Genomic DNA, 19,949 nt, shown 5'->3' with positions numbered 1-19,949 from the left:
GACCTCATGATTCACTTAAGAACTACAATTATTTTTTAACAATGATGGCTAAAAGATTGTAAATTGGGGCAAAATTCACTCAGCCAAAGAAATATTGGGCTCAATTGTGGTGTTAAGTTGAGAACCTTATGTTTGTCAGTGTGTGCCAGTCTTGCAGGAACGATGGGAAATTATTCCTTGAGGATATGCTTTGCAGTCACCAATTTGTAAAAATGGATTAAACTTTGAGTATTGCCTCTTACTTTGCAAAGGAAAAAATGAATTCAATACTGAAAAACATACTCGATGCATGTTGAAATAGTCTACTTATAAACCATGATTGTCTGAACTCAGCTAATTGCAGTTTATTGAAGAAACCATAATTAAGCAAACTAATGGAATACTGTGTGAACACAGCTATTATTTTTCACAAAGGAGTACTATGAAGATAAAATGAAAAAATAAAATGATAAAAAAATCGGGACTTTTTAAAAACGCCGCGGAGCGCGGGACAAATTGTGAAATATTGTGACTGTCCCGCTAAAAGCGGGATGTCTGGTCACCTTACAATATAGCCATTTGAAAATCTAAACAGTGTTCTGAAGGAAACATACATTCTTATATTTTGTCAAAAGCAGCACAACACGGAAATAGTTAACCCATTTCTGATTGGTTACCTTGAGGAAAGAAGCCTTATAAGCAGATACCGTCTTGTTTCCCCTTTTGTCTGGGCCGCAGGTCATAATGGCTACGTGGCTTTGTAAGAACTTTAGCTGAACTCTGTAGTTGTAGCATTCACACTTCCTGTTCTTCTGCAAGCTTCAAACTCCATCTTTTAGTTTATAATAACAAGATGAAAGGGGCCCCCGAGAGCTCTCCCTCTATGAGAACAGTCAGGTAAATTTTGTGGGCAGGTTTCATTGGGGACACGTGGCTGACGACCCACTCAGAATGCTGTTGGTCACCCACTATGGCAAAACAATCTTTGCAGTGTTTTGGAAGACTTTTTGTGAATTGTCTGGGCAAGGTACGCTCTGGCGGCCAGTCAGCGATTGGCATAGCCACCCTGCATACCTTGGCCGAATGTCCCTTCCTGTCATACCACTGGCAGATGGCGGCTTTGAACCTGCAAACTGACATTGCATGGTTTCCGACACAACTGAGGCAACCCGACTGAGGTAAAAGTCAGTCTCAGTTTGTTTTTTTCGGGTGGCAAGTTTGAGGTATCTGATTTCTTTTTCCTCGCCCGAAAAATCTTCATAGTCATCTTCATTTATGAATTATAATTATAATGACTCATGCCCATTGTTTCTTTTAACATTACTAAAAACCTTTTTCAGAGTTCAGTCTGTAAATTTGAAATCCATTCATAGAACTCATTAAATGAATAATTACCATACATTCTCATCCAAATGTATCTTTGTTTTGGGGATTCTCCAGTCTATGAATCATGTTATGGGAAATAAGACTATGGGGTGTGCTGAAGCCCTTTCCACACTCCGTGCATTTACCAAATTTTTCGAAGTATAAGAAGCACCTTCCCCCCCCCCAAAAAAAAACAGGGTGAAAATCTGGTGCGTCTTATACTCTGAAAAATATGGTATATGGCTTCTCCCCTGTGTGGATCCTTTGATGGGGTGTAAGTTTACTGCTTGTTCGGAAGCCCTTTCCACACTCCATGCATTTATATGGCTTCTCCCCTGTATGGATTCTTTGATGGGATGTAAGTTTAATCCTTGTTCTGAAGCCCTTTCCACATTCCATACATTTATGTGGTTTCTCTGCTGTGTGGATCCTTTGATGGGATGTAAGACTACTGCTTATTCTGAAGGTCTTTCCACACTCCATACATTTATATGGCTTCTCGCCTGTATGGACCCTTTGATGGTATGTAAGTTGACTGGCTGTTCTCTCCTGTGTGGATCCTTTGATGGCGTGTAAGATTACTGCTACTTTTGAAGTCCTTCCCACACTCCATGCATTTATATGGCTTTTCCCCTGTGTGGATCCTTTGATGGGTTGCACGATCTTTCGTTGTTCTGAAGCCCTTTCCACATTCCATGCATTTATATGGCTTCTCCCCTGTGTGGATCCTTTGATGGGATGTGAGTTCACGGCTTGTTTTGAAGCCCTTTCCACATTCCATGCATTTATATGGCTTTTCCCCTGTGTGGATCCTTTGATGGCGTGTAAGATCACTGCTACTTTTGAAGTCCTTCCCACACTCCATGCATTTATATGGCTTTTCCCCTGTGTGGATCCTTTGATGGGTTACACGATCATTCGATATTCTGAAGCCCTTTCCACACTCCATGCATTTATATGGCTTTTCCCCTGTGTGGATCCTTTGATGGCGTGTAAGATCACTGCTACTTTTGAAGTCCTTCCCACACTCCATGCATTTATATGGCTTTTCCCCTGTGTGGATCCTTTGATGGGTTACACGATCATTCGATATTCTGAAGCCCTTTCCACACTCCATGCATTTATATGGCTTCTCTCCTGTGTGGATCCTTTGATGGGATGTAAGTTCACAGTTTCTTCTGAAACCATTTCCACACTCCATGCATTTATATGGCTTCTCCCCTGTGTGGATCCTTTGATGGGATGTAAGTTTACTGCTTGTTTGGAAGCCCTTTCCACACTCCATGCATTTATATGGCTTTTCCCCCGTGTGGATCCTTTGATGGGATGTAAGTTCACAGTTTCTTCTGAAACCCTTTCCACACTCTATGCATTTATATGGCTTCTCCCCTGTGTGGATCCTTTGATGGGATGTAAGTTTACTGCTTGTTCGGAAGCCCTTTCCACACTCCATACATTTATATGGTTTCTCCCCTGTGTGGATCCTTTGATGGGATGTATGTTTACTGCTTGTTCGGAAGCCCTTTCCACACTCTATGCATTTATATGGCTTCTCCCCTGTGTGGATCCTTTGATGGGATGTAAGTTTACTGCTTGTTCGGAAGCCCTTTCCACACTCCATGCATTTATATGGTTTCTCCCGTGTGTGGATCCTTTGATGGGATGTATGTTCACTGCTTGTTCTGAAGCCCTTTCCACACTCCTTGTATTTATATGGCTTCTCCCCTGTTTGGATGTGGATCCTTTGATGGGATGTAAGTTCACAGGTTCTTCTGAAATCCTTTCCACACTCCATGCATTTATATGGCTTCTCTCTTCTGGATGTGCATTTATTAACAGTCTTGTTTCCATCTTCATTGCATTTATTTGTCTTCTCTCCCATGTGAAAAGGTTTCTGTGACTCAAGAGACCCATTTTCTTGAGAAGGTGTGAACATCCAACTGTATTTTTTTCCCTTTTCTTTGCCCATATTGGCTCCTCCTTTGGCTTGTGATGGAGAGGGTCCATCTACATCTAATGTCTCTTTCAAGATTCTTTCACCTTTCTCAATATATTTCTTCTTTAGTTTTTCTTGTTGATCAATAACGTTCTGCATCTGATCAACAATCGAAGGAGATGACCTTTCCTTATTCCAGTTATTTGACAGGTTTCTCTCCTGCCTTTGGAATTCTGTTTGAATTGCAGGTTTCTCCATTACATCTCCTTTTCTGAACACTTTGACTGGTTCTGCGGAGTCTTTATTCTCATTCTCATTATCACCTTCAAAGGGAAAGAGAAATGAAAGTGGGAGAAAGGTTAGGGGAAAAGATCACTCTGTCAGAAGTCATATTGATTGCCTTCAGTTATTGTGCCAAATTCTAATATATACTGCATATTTGCATCTTAATAATGGCATGGTATAGAAGTGATAATATCTCTTTGGATGAGGCATAAAACCTTGGAAAACATATTAAGTCAAACAACCAAAATGGCAAGTCTTAATAGGACTGATATGGAAGCATCTGGGCCAAAATAGTTGAAATCTGTGTGATGAAATGAAAATGAAAATGTCTTCCTGAACTCTCTGAGGGAGAGTAGGAAACTCTTACCAAGAGAGGCCACATTCTTATAATTCTCCAGCATGACTTCCCAATGCAGAGCTTTTTGGTCAGGATCCAGTTGAGACCACTCCTCCTTGGAGAAATAAACAGCCACCTCCTCAAAGGGCAGAAAACCCTCCTGAAAGGGGAAAAAAGTACAGAACAGATGGAAGAGGGACTGCAGGATCTTTCCTATTATTAAGAATTTTATATAGCAAACATAAACATTAAGATAAATGTCTATGCTTAGTAAGGATCTGTGGTTTAGATGACAAAATTGACAGAACCAAAAGCATTTGACTAAAGAAATATTTTAGGAAGGTTTTATGATCTTGAATGATTCTCTAGGACTTTCAGTGCCATTCAGGTTAAATAAGCCCTTTTTTCTTCTGGATCAATTGATCTATCAAACGGCCAACAAACCCTAATCAGAATACTCTTCATTCTGGATCTATGAATCCATCCATCCACAATCGAAAGGTCCTCAGTGACTTGAGAGAATCAACTGGCAGATGGTCCTCGGAAAACCCACCAATCAGTGACACTAACCCTTCCTTGGATAGTGTTCCTGATTGGTGGGTTTTCCAAGGCCCACTTGCCAGTTGATTCTCTCAAGACATTGAAGGCCTTTAAACCATCCCTGCCTTTAAAAAAGGAAATGTGCCTGTAGGGGAAGGGATTCTTTGTAATGTTTTATGAAATGCCTTATGTTGTCCTAAGAAGGGGCAATCCTGTTCATCCTTAACACCTTCATGAAAGTGCTGGGAGAGCTCAACCAGGGGTCTGTGTGGTGTGCTATTAATACGCAGAGACTCTGCTCCTCCTTGGATAGCAAGGAAGTTGCTAGTAGTCTGAGCCATTGGCTGGACAGTAAATAAGAAAATGAAGAATGTTTTCCATTGAAGACAATTCTTAGCCTGTGCAAGGTTGGATTGTTTGGCTTCCTTATCCAGGCACAAGTCAGAAGATTAAAATTTACTTTCTAAGCTAATGGGGCCTTGGCTAATTGTTCTTTCAGAACACTTTTCACTTGGAGATGTTTCTATATTTTGACTGTCCTGGGATTTTAATAATCTTAACTGTTAACCGTGTATTTTTCTTATTAATGATTGTAAATGAAGCATTTGAAAAATGGAAATTTGCTAGTTTGAATATTTAAATATTTTTGAGGCTCCTAGAACAAATTCAAGTCAAATAATTATAAAAGGGGCACCATGTAGGATAGTTTAGGGTTGGGTAGGGTAAGATAGGATAGGATAGTTTAGTTAGAAGGGATCTTGCAACTCTTCTACTTCAACCTCCTGCTTAGGCAGGAAACTCTAGACCTTTTCCGACAAATGGCTATCCAAGTTTCCACCCATTGCTTCTTGTCCTGCCCTCAGGTTCTTTGGAAAACAGCTTGACTCCCTCTTCTTTGTGGCAGCCCCTGAGATATTGGAACACTGCTGTCATCTCACCCCTAGTCCTTCTTTTCATTAAAAAAGACATAACCAATTCCAGCAACCGTTCTTTATATGTTTCAGCCTCCAGTTCCATAATCAGCTTTATTGGTCTTCTCATCTAGGGTGGACAGGTGCTCACTTACCTATTTTAACTTCTGTTCCTAAACTTGTGGTGCTGTTTTTGATAAGTTGGACTGGTTTTTTTCCCTTTGCATAAAGGCAGATGAAAAACACGAGTTAAGTAGTTCTGCTTTCTCCCTGTCGCTTTCTTACCACCTGTTTGATTGCAGATTGTATGGCACTCACGATTAAATGCTTGATTTTGCTTGACAGCAAGGTTGATATTCTTACCCACACAAAAATATATGTTATATGCACTATATTAATCTATCAATTTTAGATTGCTGGGGACAGAAATGTTCTGTATCAATTAATTGTCTGTCCCCACTGAGGAGTATGTACAGTTCTTGGCGGACAAAGTTGCTCGGTTTCGATCGGACCTGGACTCCACTCTTGCAGATCCAGCCGAGACACAAGGGAATGATCTGGCAGACCATCTCTGGGTTGAGTTTCAGGATGTTGCCTCCGGGGATGTGGACAAGGCTATGCGAGCTGTGAGCGCCTCCACCTGTATACTGGACCCGTGTCCCTCCTGGCTGGTTGCCAACAGCAGTGAGGTGACACGAGGCTGGATCCAGGCGGTTGTTACCACCTCTCTTCGGGAGGGGTATCTCCCCACCGCGCTAAAGGCGGCGGTGGTGAGACCCCTCCTGAAGAAACCGTCCTTGGATCCAGCAATTCTTAACAACTACCGTCCAGTCTCCAACCTCCCCTTTGTGGGGAAGGTTGTTGAGAAGATGGTGGCCTTCCAGCTTCAGCGTACCTTGGAGGAAGCTAACTATCTTGACCCCTTCCAGTCTGGCTTCAGGCCCGGTTACAGCACAGAAACCGCTTTGGTCGCATTGACCGATGATCTCTGGAGAGCCAGAGATGGAGGCCATGCGTCCATCCTGGTTCTCCTTGACCTCTCAGCGGCTTTCGATACCATCGACCATGGTATCCTTCTGCGACGACTGCGGGAGGTAGGAGTGGGAGGCACTGTTCTGCAGTGGTTCTCCTCCTACCTCTCGGACAGGTCGCAGTCGGTGTTGGTGGGGGGGGCAGAGATCGTCCCAGAGGCCCCTTACTTGTGGGGTGCCGCAGGGTTCGGTCTTATCCCCCCTACTATTTAACATATACATGAAACCGCTGGGCGAGATCATTCGGAGGCACGGGATAAAATACCACCAATATGCGGACAATACACAGTTGTATCTGTCCGCCCCGTGCCAACTCAATGAAGCGGTGGAAGTGATGAACCGGGGCCTTGAGGCTGTTAAAGACTGGATGAGAGCTAACAAACTGGTGCTCAACCCGGAAAAGACCGAGTGGCTGTTGTGTTTTCCTCCCAAAAATTTGGTTAATGTTCCATCAATCAGGCTGGGGGGACAAAATTTATACCCCTCAGACAGGGTCCGCAACTTGGGAGTCCTCCTGGACCCACAGCTGAGTTTCGACCATCATTTGTCAGCTGTGACCAGGGGGGCATTTGCTCAGGTTCGCCTGATGCGCCAGTTGCGGCCCTACCTGAACCGGGAGGCCCTCACAACAGTCACTCGAGCCCTTGTGATCTCTAGGCTGGAATACTGCAACGTGCTCTACATGGGGCTGCCCTTGAAGAGCATCCGGCGACTTCAGCTAGTCCAGAATGCGGCCGCGCGAGTGATCGTGGGCGCACCACGGTTCGCCCACATAACACCGATCCTCCGTGAGCTGCGCTGGCTACCTGTTGATCTCCGGGTGCACTTCAAGGTCCTACTTACCACTCACAAAGCGCTCCATGGTAGTGGATCTGGCTATTTGAGAGACCGCCTTCTGCCAATTACCTCCCTGCGTCCCATCAGATCGCACAGGGTAGGCCTCCTCCGAATCCCATCCGCCAGTCAGTGCCGACTGGCGACTACGCGGAGGAGAGCCTTCTCAGTTGCAGCTCCGACGCTATGGAACAATCTCCCCGTGGAGATCCGCACCCTCACCACCGCCCAGGCCTTCCGCACGGCCCTTAAGATCTGGCTATCCCGTCAGGCCTGGGGATAAAAAATCTTAGTTTGTCCCCTCCCGAATGATGAATGAATGTTGTGTTCTATTTTTTAATATTATGTATTGTTTTATGTCTTTTGTCTTTGTACCCCCTTTCCCGTGTTTTGTAAGCCGCCCTGAGTCCCCTCAGGGAAAAGGGCGGCCTATAAATTATAATAAACATTCCTAAACAAACATTCCTAAACACTGTTTAGTTTAAATGTTTATCCATAGAATCTGTGAATGTAATGCCAAGTAATCCATTTGTTTGATGGACACAAACCATCTCTTTTGTACAGTTTTTCATAGGACAAGCTGCAGACGTCATGACTAACATAAAGAATTCTGTAAAACATTATTTATTGAAAAGTTGGGAGAATCATTAGCGAAAGGAGTTTTTAGTTTTTAAAGTGCTAATCTTAAAAAAAATCCTAAAAAGAATCTTCAACCAAAAGGAAAGGGGAAAATGGCAGGAGACAGTACAGGTAGTCCTCAACTTATAACAGTTTTTAGTGATTTACAATGACAAAAATGACGTATGCCCATTTTTCACACCTACGACTGTTCCAGCATCCCCATGGCCACGTGATCAAACTGACTCATATTTATGATAGTTGCAGGGTCCCAGAATCATGTGATCCCCTTTTGTGAACCTTTGACAAGCAAAGTCATTAGGGAAGCCACTTAAGAACCACCATACTTCTAACTTCAGCACTTCACTTAACACCTGTGGCAAGAAAGGTCGTAAAATGGGGCAAAGTTCACTTAACAAATGTGTCACTCAACAACAAAAAATTTAGGTTCAATTGTGGTCCTAAGTCAAAGACTACCTATAATATGTACAACGGCTGATTTCCTGAGGGAAAAATAGAAATCTAATAAATCAAAGTTATTATCATACCTGAGTTGAAGATTCAATCATGGTTTCCGCTCCCCCTAAACAAAGAGTCGACTTCCTTCTATGCTTCCCTGTGAGAGAGACAGAATTTCAAAAGGCCTAATTAATAAAATGGGAGGAGGTTTGCTATAGTGGAGAGGACACAGAGAAGATGAGAAAGTTAGGATTTATCAAAGGAGTGGAAGGACCTTATATTACCTCCTGAGGTGTCCTGAATTGGATCTTCCTGAGGGATCCTCCTGAAAGGCAGTTCTTGAGGGAGATTTGACAGATGTCTTTTTGTCTCAGGATCTCTGATCTCCATTGCGAAGGACTTGAAATAGGATGCAGGAAAAAAAGAATTAATGGACATTACATATCATGAAGTGGTGTGTACCTCTATTTAACACCTGATAAACTGTCAATGATTTTTCAAATCTCAAAGGAATTTCAAATACACGTTTGAAATGTAAATGTAAAAAAGGAACTTTTTACCAACTCTGCTGGACTTGTGACAAAGCAAAGAAATACTGGGGTAAGATTTATATTTTACTGCAGAAGATTCTCAAAGTGGGCATGAAAATCAAACCAGAGACTTTTCTTTTAGGTTTAATAGAAAAAGGGATGGAAAAACATTCTCGAACTTTGCTGTTATTTATGTTGAGAGCAGCAAGGATGCTCTTTGCAAAGTGGACAGATATTTTAATAGCCACAAAGGCGAAGTCGTTGGGAAAACTGATGGACCTAGCAGAGATGGAAAAATTAATTGCTTTATTTAAAGAAAAGACCAAGCCAACCTTGCTTCTACTTTGGAACCACTGCTGGGTTTTGTTCTTGAGATCGAAAAAAATGAAACTTTGATTGAGTTTTGCTGATTACATAAGTTTGCTGTTATATAGAATTTGCTAGTACATATTAAGTATGTAAATGTAAAACATTGAACCTGTAATGTTACCATTTTATTCAACTGTGCTAAAAAGATTCAGATTTTCAATTATTTTGTTTTTTCCCCTTTACCCTACTCTTCTTTCACTTCACTTCCCACTTTCCTACTATTTTCATTTTCTTGCATTTTATATCTTAATAAACCTACAAAAATTTGATATAAAAATTTGAACATATTTTTATTATATTCAGGCCCAAGAAGAAGTCCTCTCACCGGCAACTCAACCTGCTCCTTCTTCTCCTCCGCCTGGCTCAGGAGGAAGCCTTCCGCCAGGGCCACCGCCTGGGAGCTGGTCTCTGCTCCACACTCCCGCACCCAGCTCTCCATCTGCAGGGGCAGAAGGGCCAGGAACTGCTCCAGAACCACCAGGTCCAGCATCTGCGCTTTTGTGTGCTTTTCTGGTCTCAACCATCGACTATAAAAGAAGTGGAGTCGACTACAAAGTCCTCGGGGACCCTCATCCTCCTCATATTGGGCACCCCTGAAGTTCCAGGCCTGAACTTCTGAAATGATGGCTCCTTCTTCCAGCATCTTCTGCCCAGTTTTTGCCCAGATCTTCCCACAGATTCCAGACTGGGCACCAGAAGGGTCATTTCCAGTTCCCTCACTTGCTAAAGGAAGGCCAGCCATTCTCTCTTTGTCCTGTAACACAATTCCAAATGGGTGCAATGAAATCTGTGTATCTTCAAATGCTTTTTTCATTCATAGCAATGTTCATTTAGTCTTGGGAATACCAGAACAAGCCATTAAGCCCTCCTTGCCAAAGGGATCATTTTTTCTCTACATGAAGATCAACAAATGGCCTCAATTTTACAATTTTCTTATAGAAGAAAGAATAAATCTAAGCTAGTAGATCGGACCATTTATCGACACTCATCCTCACAGAAGGAAGCATTATTCTGACCTGTAAAGCGGTGACTTCCAGCAAGAAGATTCAGTGCATATGGGCATTTTGGATAATTTAAATTTCTTTTTACTCAAAGGGAAAGACTTGCATTTTAACAATATAGCTCTACATTTACCTTTAAGCAGGGTTCACTCAACATACAACATAGAAAAGACCAGAACCAGTTCACAAAGCAGGAAAATTCAGTTCACAAAAAATGAGGTGCTAATCCTTTGACTCTGCTCCATTTCTCTTTCTCCCTTCACGCAGGGGGGCAGGGTCGCACAATGTGTCCTAAGCACAAACAAGTCAATCAAATCAAGGGGTTCAGTTTGAAATGTTGCAGAAATGAGATGAGACCAGCTCTTTATCAGAGGGAAAGGTTTATTGCACAAGGTTCAGCAAGGATAGGTCAAGCAAAATCTGAACCCCGAAGGGCAGTTGTTTACAGACTTTAGCCAGCATATCAATCACCCCAAAGTACATTGCCTTCCTGTGTCACATACACCTCTTTCCTGTGCCCAGCCCCTCGTACTGTGACAAGACATTCATTCAGCTTACTCAATTGCCCCCCAAAAGGGAGTACTTGTACCAATATCCTGGTTCCTTTGTTTTAGCTTGGAGAGGCAGACAAAGCAATTAATCCTTGCCCTGTTCCACATGGTCAAGAAACTTTAATATCCAGCTTTATTTATCTAGTTGCCAATTTCTCTTTTACTATGAAATATAAAAGATTAAATGCACACAGCTCAATACGATGACGCGATTGACTATCTTCCTGAAACAAATTGAGTTGCAAAAGGCTCCAAGCCGAGATTGATGTCATCCAGCACAGAGTGAGAATGTAGACAACCATCTTTTGCATCTCTTCATTTCAAAGTTGTTTTGCCATACAAGCTCCCGCTCTCCCCTATGCAGGAGCTATTCCCACGAAATGGGTAGCTAAGGACGATCCCTTTTCTTTCTCCTAAGATTGACTTGGTATATAAATATATATCCTTTCCTTCTCTAGTGTGAGAACCTTCTGCCTTTCCTTGTATACACGCTCGCACAAGGACAGTAACACACACACACCTACCCTTGCCACCTCTTTCGTCAAGACTTCCTTGCAGCCTTTTTAATGGCCTGCGAAGCTTAAAGGGTTAAAGAGGGAGAGTCCTGCATCCTAGAAAGGCAAGACTTAGTGACGTCACTGCCTTCCCAACCTGCAACAGCGGCTCAACGCTGAAGCGCATGCGGTTCCTTTCTCTTTGCTGAGGGAGCCTCGAATGGATTTTCTGTGCATGGAAGGTATTCATGGAAAAAGGAGAGATGGTGCATTTCCCAAGTACGGCCAGGAGGGGGTGATCTCGAGAAGGCCAGGAAGCCTTCTCAATCTGCTTTGGGCAGTATTATAATTTAGTGAAGAATTTTGTATTTAAAGTACTGTCGTTTTTTAAAAATCCTAATAGCAATCTCACTTAAATTTTTGTTGCTCAAAAAAAAGAGCAAACGCAAACAAGGGCTGAAAATGAAAGGTAGTATTCATACTAGCTTGACTTTCTGAAGGAAAGGCATAATACAAATAATTTCCTCCTCTTACTTTACTTGGAATTTTAACTTCAGCTCTGAATTTTTAACTTCATTCAGGAATTTTAATTTCAGCTCTGCAATAGGAAGGGTCAACTTCTTTCTACTCTTCCTTGTGAGGGAGACACAATTTTAAAATGTATAATTCGTAAAGTAGGAAGAATTGCTCTATAGAAGACAGAGATGAAATGGTTGGGATCTCTATGGGGAATAGGAGGACCTTATATTACCTCCTGAATTGTCCTTACCTGGATATTCCTGAAAAATCCTACTCAAAAAAACAGTTCCTGGGGGAGATTAGATGGAAGCTTCCTTCAGTGTGTGGGGGGGGGGGGTTCCAATTTTTTTACTACATGTTTGCTCGTGTGGGTGAATGTGCTTGTGTGCACTTCTGCACTTGCCCAAAAGTGTTGGGATGGGTGGGCGGAGCCTTCCGCCACCACTACTACAGGTTCGCTCGATCCGGGACAAACCAGGAGCAACCCACCTCTCATTTCCTTCCAGTTGTGGGTTTCAAAATTTTTTGGAACCTACTCTGTGGGTGTGGCCTCCTTTGTGAGAGTGGCTTGCTGGCCATGTGACTGGGTGGGAGTGGCTTGCCGGCCATGTGACTGGGTGGGAGTGGCCAACTTGGAAAATGTGATGAAACTCACTTAACAACACTCTTGCTTAGCAACCAAAATTTTGGGCTCAATTGTGGTCATAAGTTCTCTTTCTTTCTTTCTTTCTTTCTTTCTTTCTTTCTTTCTTTCTTTCTTTTATCTCTCCCACTTTCTTTTCTTTTTTCTTTTTTCTTTTTTTCTTTCTTCCTTTCTCTTTCTCTCTTTCTCTTTCTGTCTCTATCTCTCTGTGTGTGTGTGTCTGTCTGTCTGCCTGTTTCCCTCTGTGTGGATCTGTATCTCTCCCCCTCCTTCTCTCTCTGCCTCTCTGTCATTCTCTCTCTGTGTCTGTCTCTCTGTATCTCGCTGTCTCTCTTCCCTCCCCCCCATCTGTTCACTCTGTGTGTGTGTGTCTGTCTGTCTGTCTGTCTGTCTCTCCCTCAGTCTGTGTGTGTCTCTCTCTGTCTCTCTCCCTCCCTCTCTATCTCTCTCCCCTCCCTTTCTCTCTCTCTCTCACTCTGTGTGTGTATATGTGTGTGTGTGTCTGTCTGTCTGTCTGTCTCTCACTCACTCACTTAATCACTCACTCCTTGTGTGTGTGTGTGTGTGTGTGTGTGTGTGTCTCTCTGTCTATCTGTCTGTCTATCTGTCTCTTCCTCCCTCCCTCCCTCCCAACCCGCAGATGGGCTCCGGACCAGCGGAGGCTCTTCCTTCGTTTTAACCAAATGATCTTTCCTAAGATATAAAAAAGAACCTTAATTGCAGGCTCAACAAAAGAAGCTGGAAAGAGATACTGAAGCCAGGAAGCTGAAACCTGGGACTGGAGAAAAACCTTTTCTATCCCCTTACCAGCCCATCCAGGAAGACGAGTAACACGAGGGGGATCCCTCTCCCCGCGGATGGGTACCAGACCAGCGGAGCCTCATCCTTCTTTTTAACCAGGCGGTTATCTTCTTTTTAGACAGGCGATCTTTTTAACTAGGAGATCTTTAACCAGGAAATCTTTGGCTGCTGCACAAGCACATGGGGACGCACTGCCCTTTTCTCTCTGATAGCTGCCTGGTTAAAAAGGAGGAGGAGGCTCCGCTGGTCTGGAGCCCATCCGTGGGGGGGAGGGATCTCCCTCGCGTTCCTCGCTTCCTGGAGGGGCTCCGGACCAGCGGAGAAGAAGCGGCGGGGGCTGTCGGGCCGGAAACCCAAGCCCCATTAGCCCCAAAAGCCTCTTCTGGATGTCTATTGCAGTTGCAAGGAGCCGAGGAGAGCGCGGAGAAGGTTCTCAGTTCTTCGGAAAGCTGCGAAAGCGGCTGGGAGAGGCGAGCGGCTTGGTTTAGCCTCCTTGGACGTCGCAGCAGCAGCAGCCCCAAATGCGCTGATCTCGACATTTTTCGCATCGGGGCGTGCTGCAAGAGGGAGGGAGTAAAGACCTTTTCCAGCCAGCACAAAGGACTTCCCCGGACTTGCTTTGCTGAGCAGGGGCGATGGGCCCACAACTCCACCACCAGCATTCTGTAAAAAGTCTTCACTCACTCCCTTTTGCAGCACGCCCCGATGCAAAAAATGCCGAGATCGGCGCACTTGGGGCTGCTGCTGCTACGAGATCCAGGGAGGCTAAACCAAGCCGCTTGCCTCTCCCTGCCGCTTTAGCAGCTTCCCAGAGTGCCAAGAACCTTCACGCTCTTCTCTGTGCTCTCCTCAGCTCCTCGCAACTGCAATAGATGTCCAGAAGCGGCGGGGGCTTTATGCTCAGAAAAGCAACTTCAAGAAGGTCCTTTGCTACCAGGCAGGTTCTAGGATGCCTGCCGCCACCAAAGGACCTTCCCGAAGTTGCTTTTCGGAGCATGGGGAAAACGGACGGTATTTTGTCCCTTCTGTCTCCCCGTTGCTCAGAAAAGCAACTCCTGGAAGGTCCTTTGGTGGCGGCAGGCATCCTAGAACCTGCCTGCTAGCAAAGGAAGTTCCTGAAGTTGCTTTTCTGAGCAACGGGGAGACAGAAGGGACAAAATACCATCTGGCCGTGACGGGTATACAGGGCTGGGGGCGGGGCAGGCTTACTTCCAGGTCCAGTCACCAACTGGTTCGTGAGAACCGTCGGGGACTGGCAGCAACCCACCCCTGCTTCTTTCCCTCAGGATCTCTGATCTCCATAGAGAAGGATTTGAAATGGTAGACAGAAGAAAAGAAGAAGAAATGAACATCATACACCTCATCTCATGCTCCTCCTCAAATTTGCAGATGACACCAAGCTGGCAGGAGCAGCCAATGCCCCAGAAGACCTGTTCAGGATCTGAAAGATCTTGGCAGGCTTGAACAATGGACACCATGCAACGAAGTGAAATTTTTTTTAATTGATCATTTTTGAAAAAAACAAACTTTAAAAAATGTTTAGTTCCCACCACCCACTCCCCCCCAAGCCCTCCCCCAACCTTCCCCCTCCCCCCGACTTCCCAGAACTAATACAGGGTATAAATCTTTAACAAGATCGCCTAGGTTTGTTATTTTCAATGTCCATTCTTGAATAGTAGGCAAATCTTCCTTCTTCCAGTATTGGGCCACCAACAATCTAGCTGCAGTTATTAAATGCAATATCAGATCAGTCTCTACAACTGTACAATCAGTAAGTATGCCTAACAAAAATAACTCAGGGGTAAACTTTATTCTTTTTTTAAGAACATTTTGCATAATCCACCATATTTTTATCCAAAATGCTTTAACCTTTTTGCAAGTCCACCATATATGAAAATATGTAGCGTCCACACAATCACATCTCCAGCATTTAGGTTGTAAATTCAGATACATAGAAGCCATTTTTTTAGGATCTAAATGCCATCTATAAAACATCTTATAAAAATTTTCTCTCAAGTTTTGGGCTTGTGTAAATTTTACATTTCTCACCCAAATCTTTTCCCATGTATCCAACATTATTGGTTCTTCAACATTTTGAGCCCATTTTATCATACAGTCTTTAACTAGTTCTGTTTCCGAGTCAATTTCTATTAATACATTATATAATCTCTTTATATGCATTGGACTTTGATCTCTAATTTGTTTAAGTAACATCCTCGACTTGCATAAAGCCAATTTTTTTTATCTATTTTCCATCTAGCCTGTAACTGCCCGTATTGAAACCATGTTTGAATTACCTTTTCCTCTTTTAGTACATCCAAGGGTTTCAGTTGTAGTACACCTCTTTCTAGGGTAAGAAGCTGTCTGTAAGTAGTTACATCCTGTTTTTGTACTATGTTCATATTTTCTATTGCGTGTCTGGGAATAGCCCACATGGGTATCTTATCGTTTAGTTTATATTGATATTTTTTCCAAACCCGCAGTAGAGCATTCCTTAAAATATGACTTTTGAAATTCTTATCCACCTTTTTGTTGTATAGCAGATAAGCATGCCAACCATATACCAAATCATGCCCTTCAATATTAAGTATTCTATCTTCTGTTAAGTTAATCCAGTCACTAATTACAGATAAAACTACTGCATTGTAATATAGTTTTAAATTGGGTAATTTCAAGCCTCCTCTTTCACGCACATCTTGCATTATTTTTAGTTTTACTCTCGGCTTCTTCCCTGCCCATACAAATTTATTAATACCCTTCTGCCATTCTAGCAGGCTTGCATCTTTTTTAAGTATTGGTAACGTTTGAAAAAGAAATAAAAATTTAGGTAGAATATTCATTTTCACTGCTGCTATTCTTCCCAGCAAAGATAACTGTAATTTCTCTCATTTTTTCATCTCTGTCTGTATACTATGCCATAGTGGTTCATAATTATACTTATATAACTTCCCGTTTGAGGTTGAGATATAAACTCCTAAATATTTGACCTTTTTAACTATTTCACATACTGTCATTCCTTCTAGTTCTTCCCTTTGTTTAGTGTTCATATTTATAGCTAGTATCTTTGTTTTCCCTAAGTTTATTTTAAATCCTGACACTTGACCATATTGATTAATCATATTCATTAAAACCTTACTAGATTCCTGTGGTTGGGTTAATGTTATAACCAAATCATCCGCAAAAGCACGTACTCTATATTCTTGCTGCCTAATCTTGATTCCCTGTAAGTCCCCTGAACGCCGTATTTTATTCAACAATAGTTCCAAAGTTATAATAAACAATAATGGAGATAAGGGACAACCCTGCCTTGTACCTTTCTCAATTTTAAATGAATCTGTTAGACTCCAATTAATTATGATTTGAGCTGTTTGTTCCTGATATATTGTTTTAATTGATTGTAAAAAGTGCTCTCCTATTTGCATTTTTTGCAATATTTTCAGCAGGAATTGCCAATTCACTCGATCAAAGGCTTTTTCAGCATCTAAAAATATAAGCACAGCAGGAATTTGGTTGTTCTTTCCCAGGTATTCTAATGTATTGAGAATTAGTCTTACGTTAGTTCTCATTTGTCTTCCTTGAATAAAACCTGTTTGATCATTATGAATTAATTGCCGAATAGCCAACATTAACCTATACGCTAGTATTTTAGTGAAAATTTTATAATCTATGTTGAGTAATGATATGGGTCTATAATTTTTTGGTTGAGTAAGATCTTGATCTTCTTTGGGTATCAAGGATATAAAGGCTGTCTTCCAAGATGAGGGTACCTTCCCTTCCACTTGGATCTTATTAAATAATTCCTTAAGCGGTTCTACCATTTCTAATTGCAAATTTTTGTAGTAAGCCGCTGTCAAGCCATCTGTACCCGGTGCTTTCCCTACTTTTAGCTGTTTAATTACCTGGAGAATTTCCCCCGAAGTTATTGGTTGATTCAGTCTTTCCCTCTGCTCGTCTTTAACTATGGGTATTTTTTCTTTATCCAGGTATCTATCTATATCTAAGCTTTGGATTTTATCATTTGTGTACAATCCTATAAAGAATTCACGAAAAACTTTTGAATCTCATCTTGTTGATGCATTTCCTTCCCTTTAAAATGTAATTTCTATATATTATGAGACTTCTGTTTTTTCCTAATCAAATATGCTAGCCATCTACCAGATTTATTTGCATTACAGAAAGTGTTGTGTTTTGCATATAGCAAATTGGTAGCCAACTGGTCTGACATCAGCATGTTAAATTGCTCTTTTAATAATGTGATTGTTTCTTTGATCTTTTTGTCTCCTGGTTTTAAGATTAGCTCCTGCTCTCTCTTCCTAATTTCATTTTCAAGTTCAATTATCTTTTCATCCTGTTTGCGTCTATGTAATCTATTCATATTTATCAGAACTCCTCTCATATACACTTACTTGCATCCCTTACCATTTCCATAGATGTACCCTTATTCATGTTAAAAACAAAATATTCTTTTAACAACTTTTTACATTCATTAATGTTTTTCTCATATTTAAATAAGTTTTCATTCAGTCTCCAAGACCTTCTTGCTTGGATCCCAACTCCAAACTCCATCCAAACCGGAACGAAGTGAAATTTAATGTGGAGAAAAGCAAGGTTTTACACCTGGGCAGGAAAAACCAAAGGTACAAGTACAGATTAGGTGAAGCCTGGCTCAAAAACAATAACTGTGAGAGGGACCCTGGTGTTTCAGTGGGCGATCAGTTAAATGTGAGTCAGCAGTGCGTGGCAGCAGCCAAAAAAACTAATGGAATCTTTGGTTGCATAAACAGAAGCATAGAATCAAAATCATGTGACGTATTAGTATCACATTCTAAAGCCTTAGTAAGCCCACAGCTGGAATACTGCAACCAGTTTTTATCACCACATTATAAAAAAAGATGTTGAGACTTTAGAAAAAGTGCATAAAAGAGCAACTAAGATGATTATATGCGCGGAGACTAAAACACATGAAGGATTTGGCTTTGAGTAGTGTTGAGAAAAAGGACTGGGAGGGACATGATAGCAGCATTCCAGTATTTGAGAGGCTGCCACAATGAGAAGGGGGTCAATTTATTTTGCAAAGCACCAGAGTGCAGGACAAGAAACAATGGATGGAAACTAAACAAGGAGATAAGCAACCTGGAATTAAGGAAAAACTTCCTAATAATGGGTACAATTAACCAGTGGAAAAGCTTGCCTTCAGAAGTGGTGGGTGTGTCTGCTTCATCACTGGATGTTTTTAAGAAGAGACTGGACAGTCACTTTTCTGTAATGGTATAAAATCTCCTGCTTGAGCAGGGGATTGGACAAGACCTCCAAGGTCCGTTTTAGCTGCATTCTGATTGATGGATGGATGCTTACTCTCCCACATTTTTCTAGTTTACCAAGAAGCAGGTTGTGATCTACTTTGTCAAATGCCTTGCTAAAGTCTACGTCCACAGCATTTTGCTGGTCTTCTAATTTAGTCAGTTTGAAAAGCATGAAATCAAATTGGTTTGGCATGATGTTTTTAACAACCCTTTGATAGTTACTAGTTTTAAATTTATTTGTTTATAGATTTTCACAGATCTGGTTTTTCTTTTATTATTTGCAGCATCTTCCCAGATATTGGCGTTAGACTGATTGGTCCTTAATTCCTTGGGTCTGCCCCCCCCCCTTTTTTTTTTGAAGGTGGAAACCACATCGGCCCTTTTCCAATCTTCTGGCAGTTCCCCAGTGCTCCAGATTTTTTAAAGATATTCTACAATAGTTCTGAGATAACATCTGCCAGTTCTTTAAGAACTCTTGAGATGTTATGTGATTTATACCAGTATCTCTTGGATAAGTTTTCCTCCATTATTTCTTATGCTGTCGTTGGTTCTTTGGAGAATAGATTGATCTCTTCTTATCCGTGGCAGCCCCTCAGTATTAAAAGGCTTCTGTTATGTCATTCCTAATCCTTCTCTTCCTTAGATTAGACCTATCCTGTTCCTGCACCTGCTCTCAATTCCTGAAATATGCCCCCTCCAAATCCTTCCAAATATCTTCATGTGTTAATACATTTTAAAGCAACTACAGAGTTTAATACATGAGTATAATACATGACTGGAACATAACCACACCGTTGATATTTAATTAATTTTATTTAAATCCAATTTAGAATTCTTAAGAAGAGAGACAAACATGCTCCAAGAAAATTGAAGCCGATTCTACCCATTTAATCATCACCCCACACTCTCAAACCAAGTGCCCAAGTGCCTGCTGAGAAGCCAGACTCCATTTCCCTTAAAATTTGGAGAAGGCAGAACCCACCTTAATCTGTGGAACGTGGTCATCCAAGGACAAACCCACGTCCCACCCAGAGCATCGTTGGTGAGATTTAAATTGATGCAAGGTGGAAATGTTCGAGAGAAGGAAATTGTGAAAAATATTTTTTTTCTTTTTGTCTTTTTTTTAAAAAAACTGTTCAATAAAATATTTTTTTCAAAAAATAAATAGCTTGTATTTATTCCTTATGTTTAGCAATAACTTAATGCTCTCTATCTTGTATTTGTTCTCATTGTATGTATCCCTATTTTCCCCAGTTTCACCATATTCTATTCTTTCAATAAAGCATTCAGATCTACACACACAGTCTGTTTTATTGGAGGATAGGTGGATTTAGCTGCCTGTCGAGCTGCACACAGACTAAGGTGCAGTGGGGACAGAACATAGCTCTCCCGCCATTCTCTCTTCTTCTGCAGAGATCTGTCAGGAGAGAAGTTGAACTCGGA

General features: G+C 41.9%; 1 protein-coding gene and 2 long non-coding RNA genes across 3 annotated transcripts in view; 1 reads left to right on the top strand and 2 right to left on the bottom strand.

The window, feature by feature from the left end:
• The window catches only part of LOC116502701, a 227,695-nt gene that overhangs the window by 166,062 nt on the left and 41,684 nt on the right, over nt 1–19,949 (bottom strand). Inside the window, 2 exon segments of the mRNA XM_032208604.1 lie at nt 1,596–1,883; nt 1,927–3,049. Coding sequence (XP_032064495.1) covers nt 1,596–1,883; nt 1,927–3,049 — 1,411 coding nt within the window.
• LOC116502706 lies at nt 8,407–9,552 on the bottom strand. The gene is made up of 3 exons (XR_004254578.1): nt 9,520–9,552; nt 8,580–8,694; nt 8,407–8,452 (listed from the first exon to the last, which is right to left on the bottom strand). It is a non-coding gene; the product is annotated as an uncharacterized LOC116502706 (long non-coding RNA).
• On the top strand, nt 11,441–19,604 carry LOC116502707. Its single transcript, XR_004254579.1, has 2 exons — nt 11,441–11,519; nt 19,337–19,604. It is a non-coding gene; the product is annotated as an uncharacterized LOC116502707 (long non-coding RNA).

This window comes from Thamnophis elegans, chromosome 2 (genome assembly GCF_009769535.1).
Source record: "Thamnophis elegans isolate rThaEle1 chromosome 2, rThaEle1.pri, whole genome shotgun sequence".
Classification (NCBI taxonomy): domain Eukaryota; kingdom Metazoa; phylum Chordata; class Lepidosauria; order Squamata; family Colubridae; genus Thamnophis; species Thamnophis elegans.
This window is presented reverse-complemented; position numbering and strand designations above follow the sequence as displayed.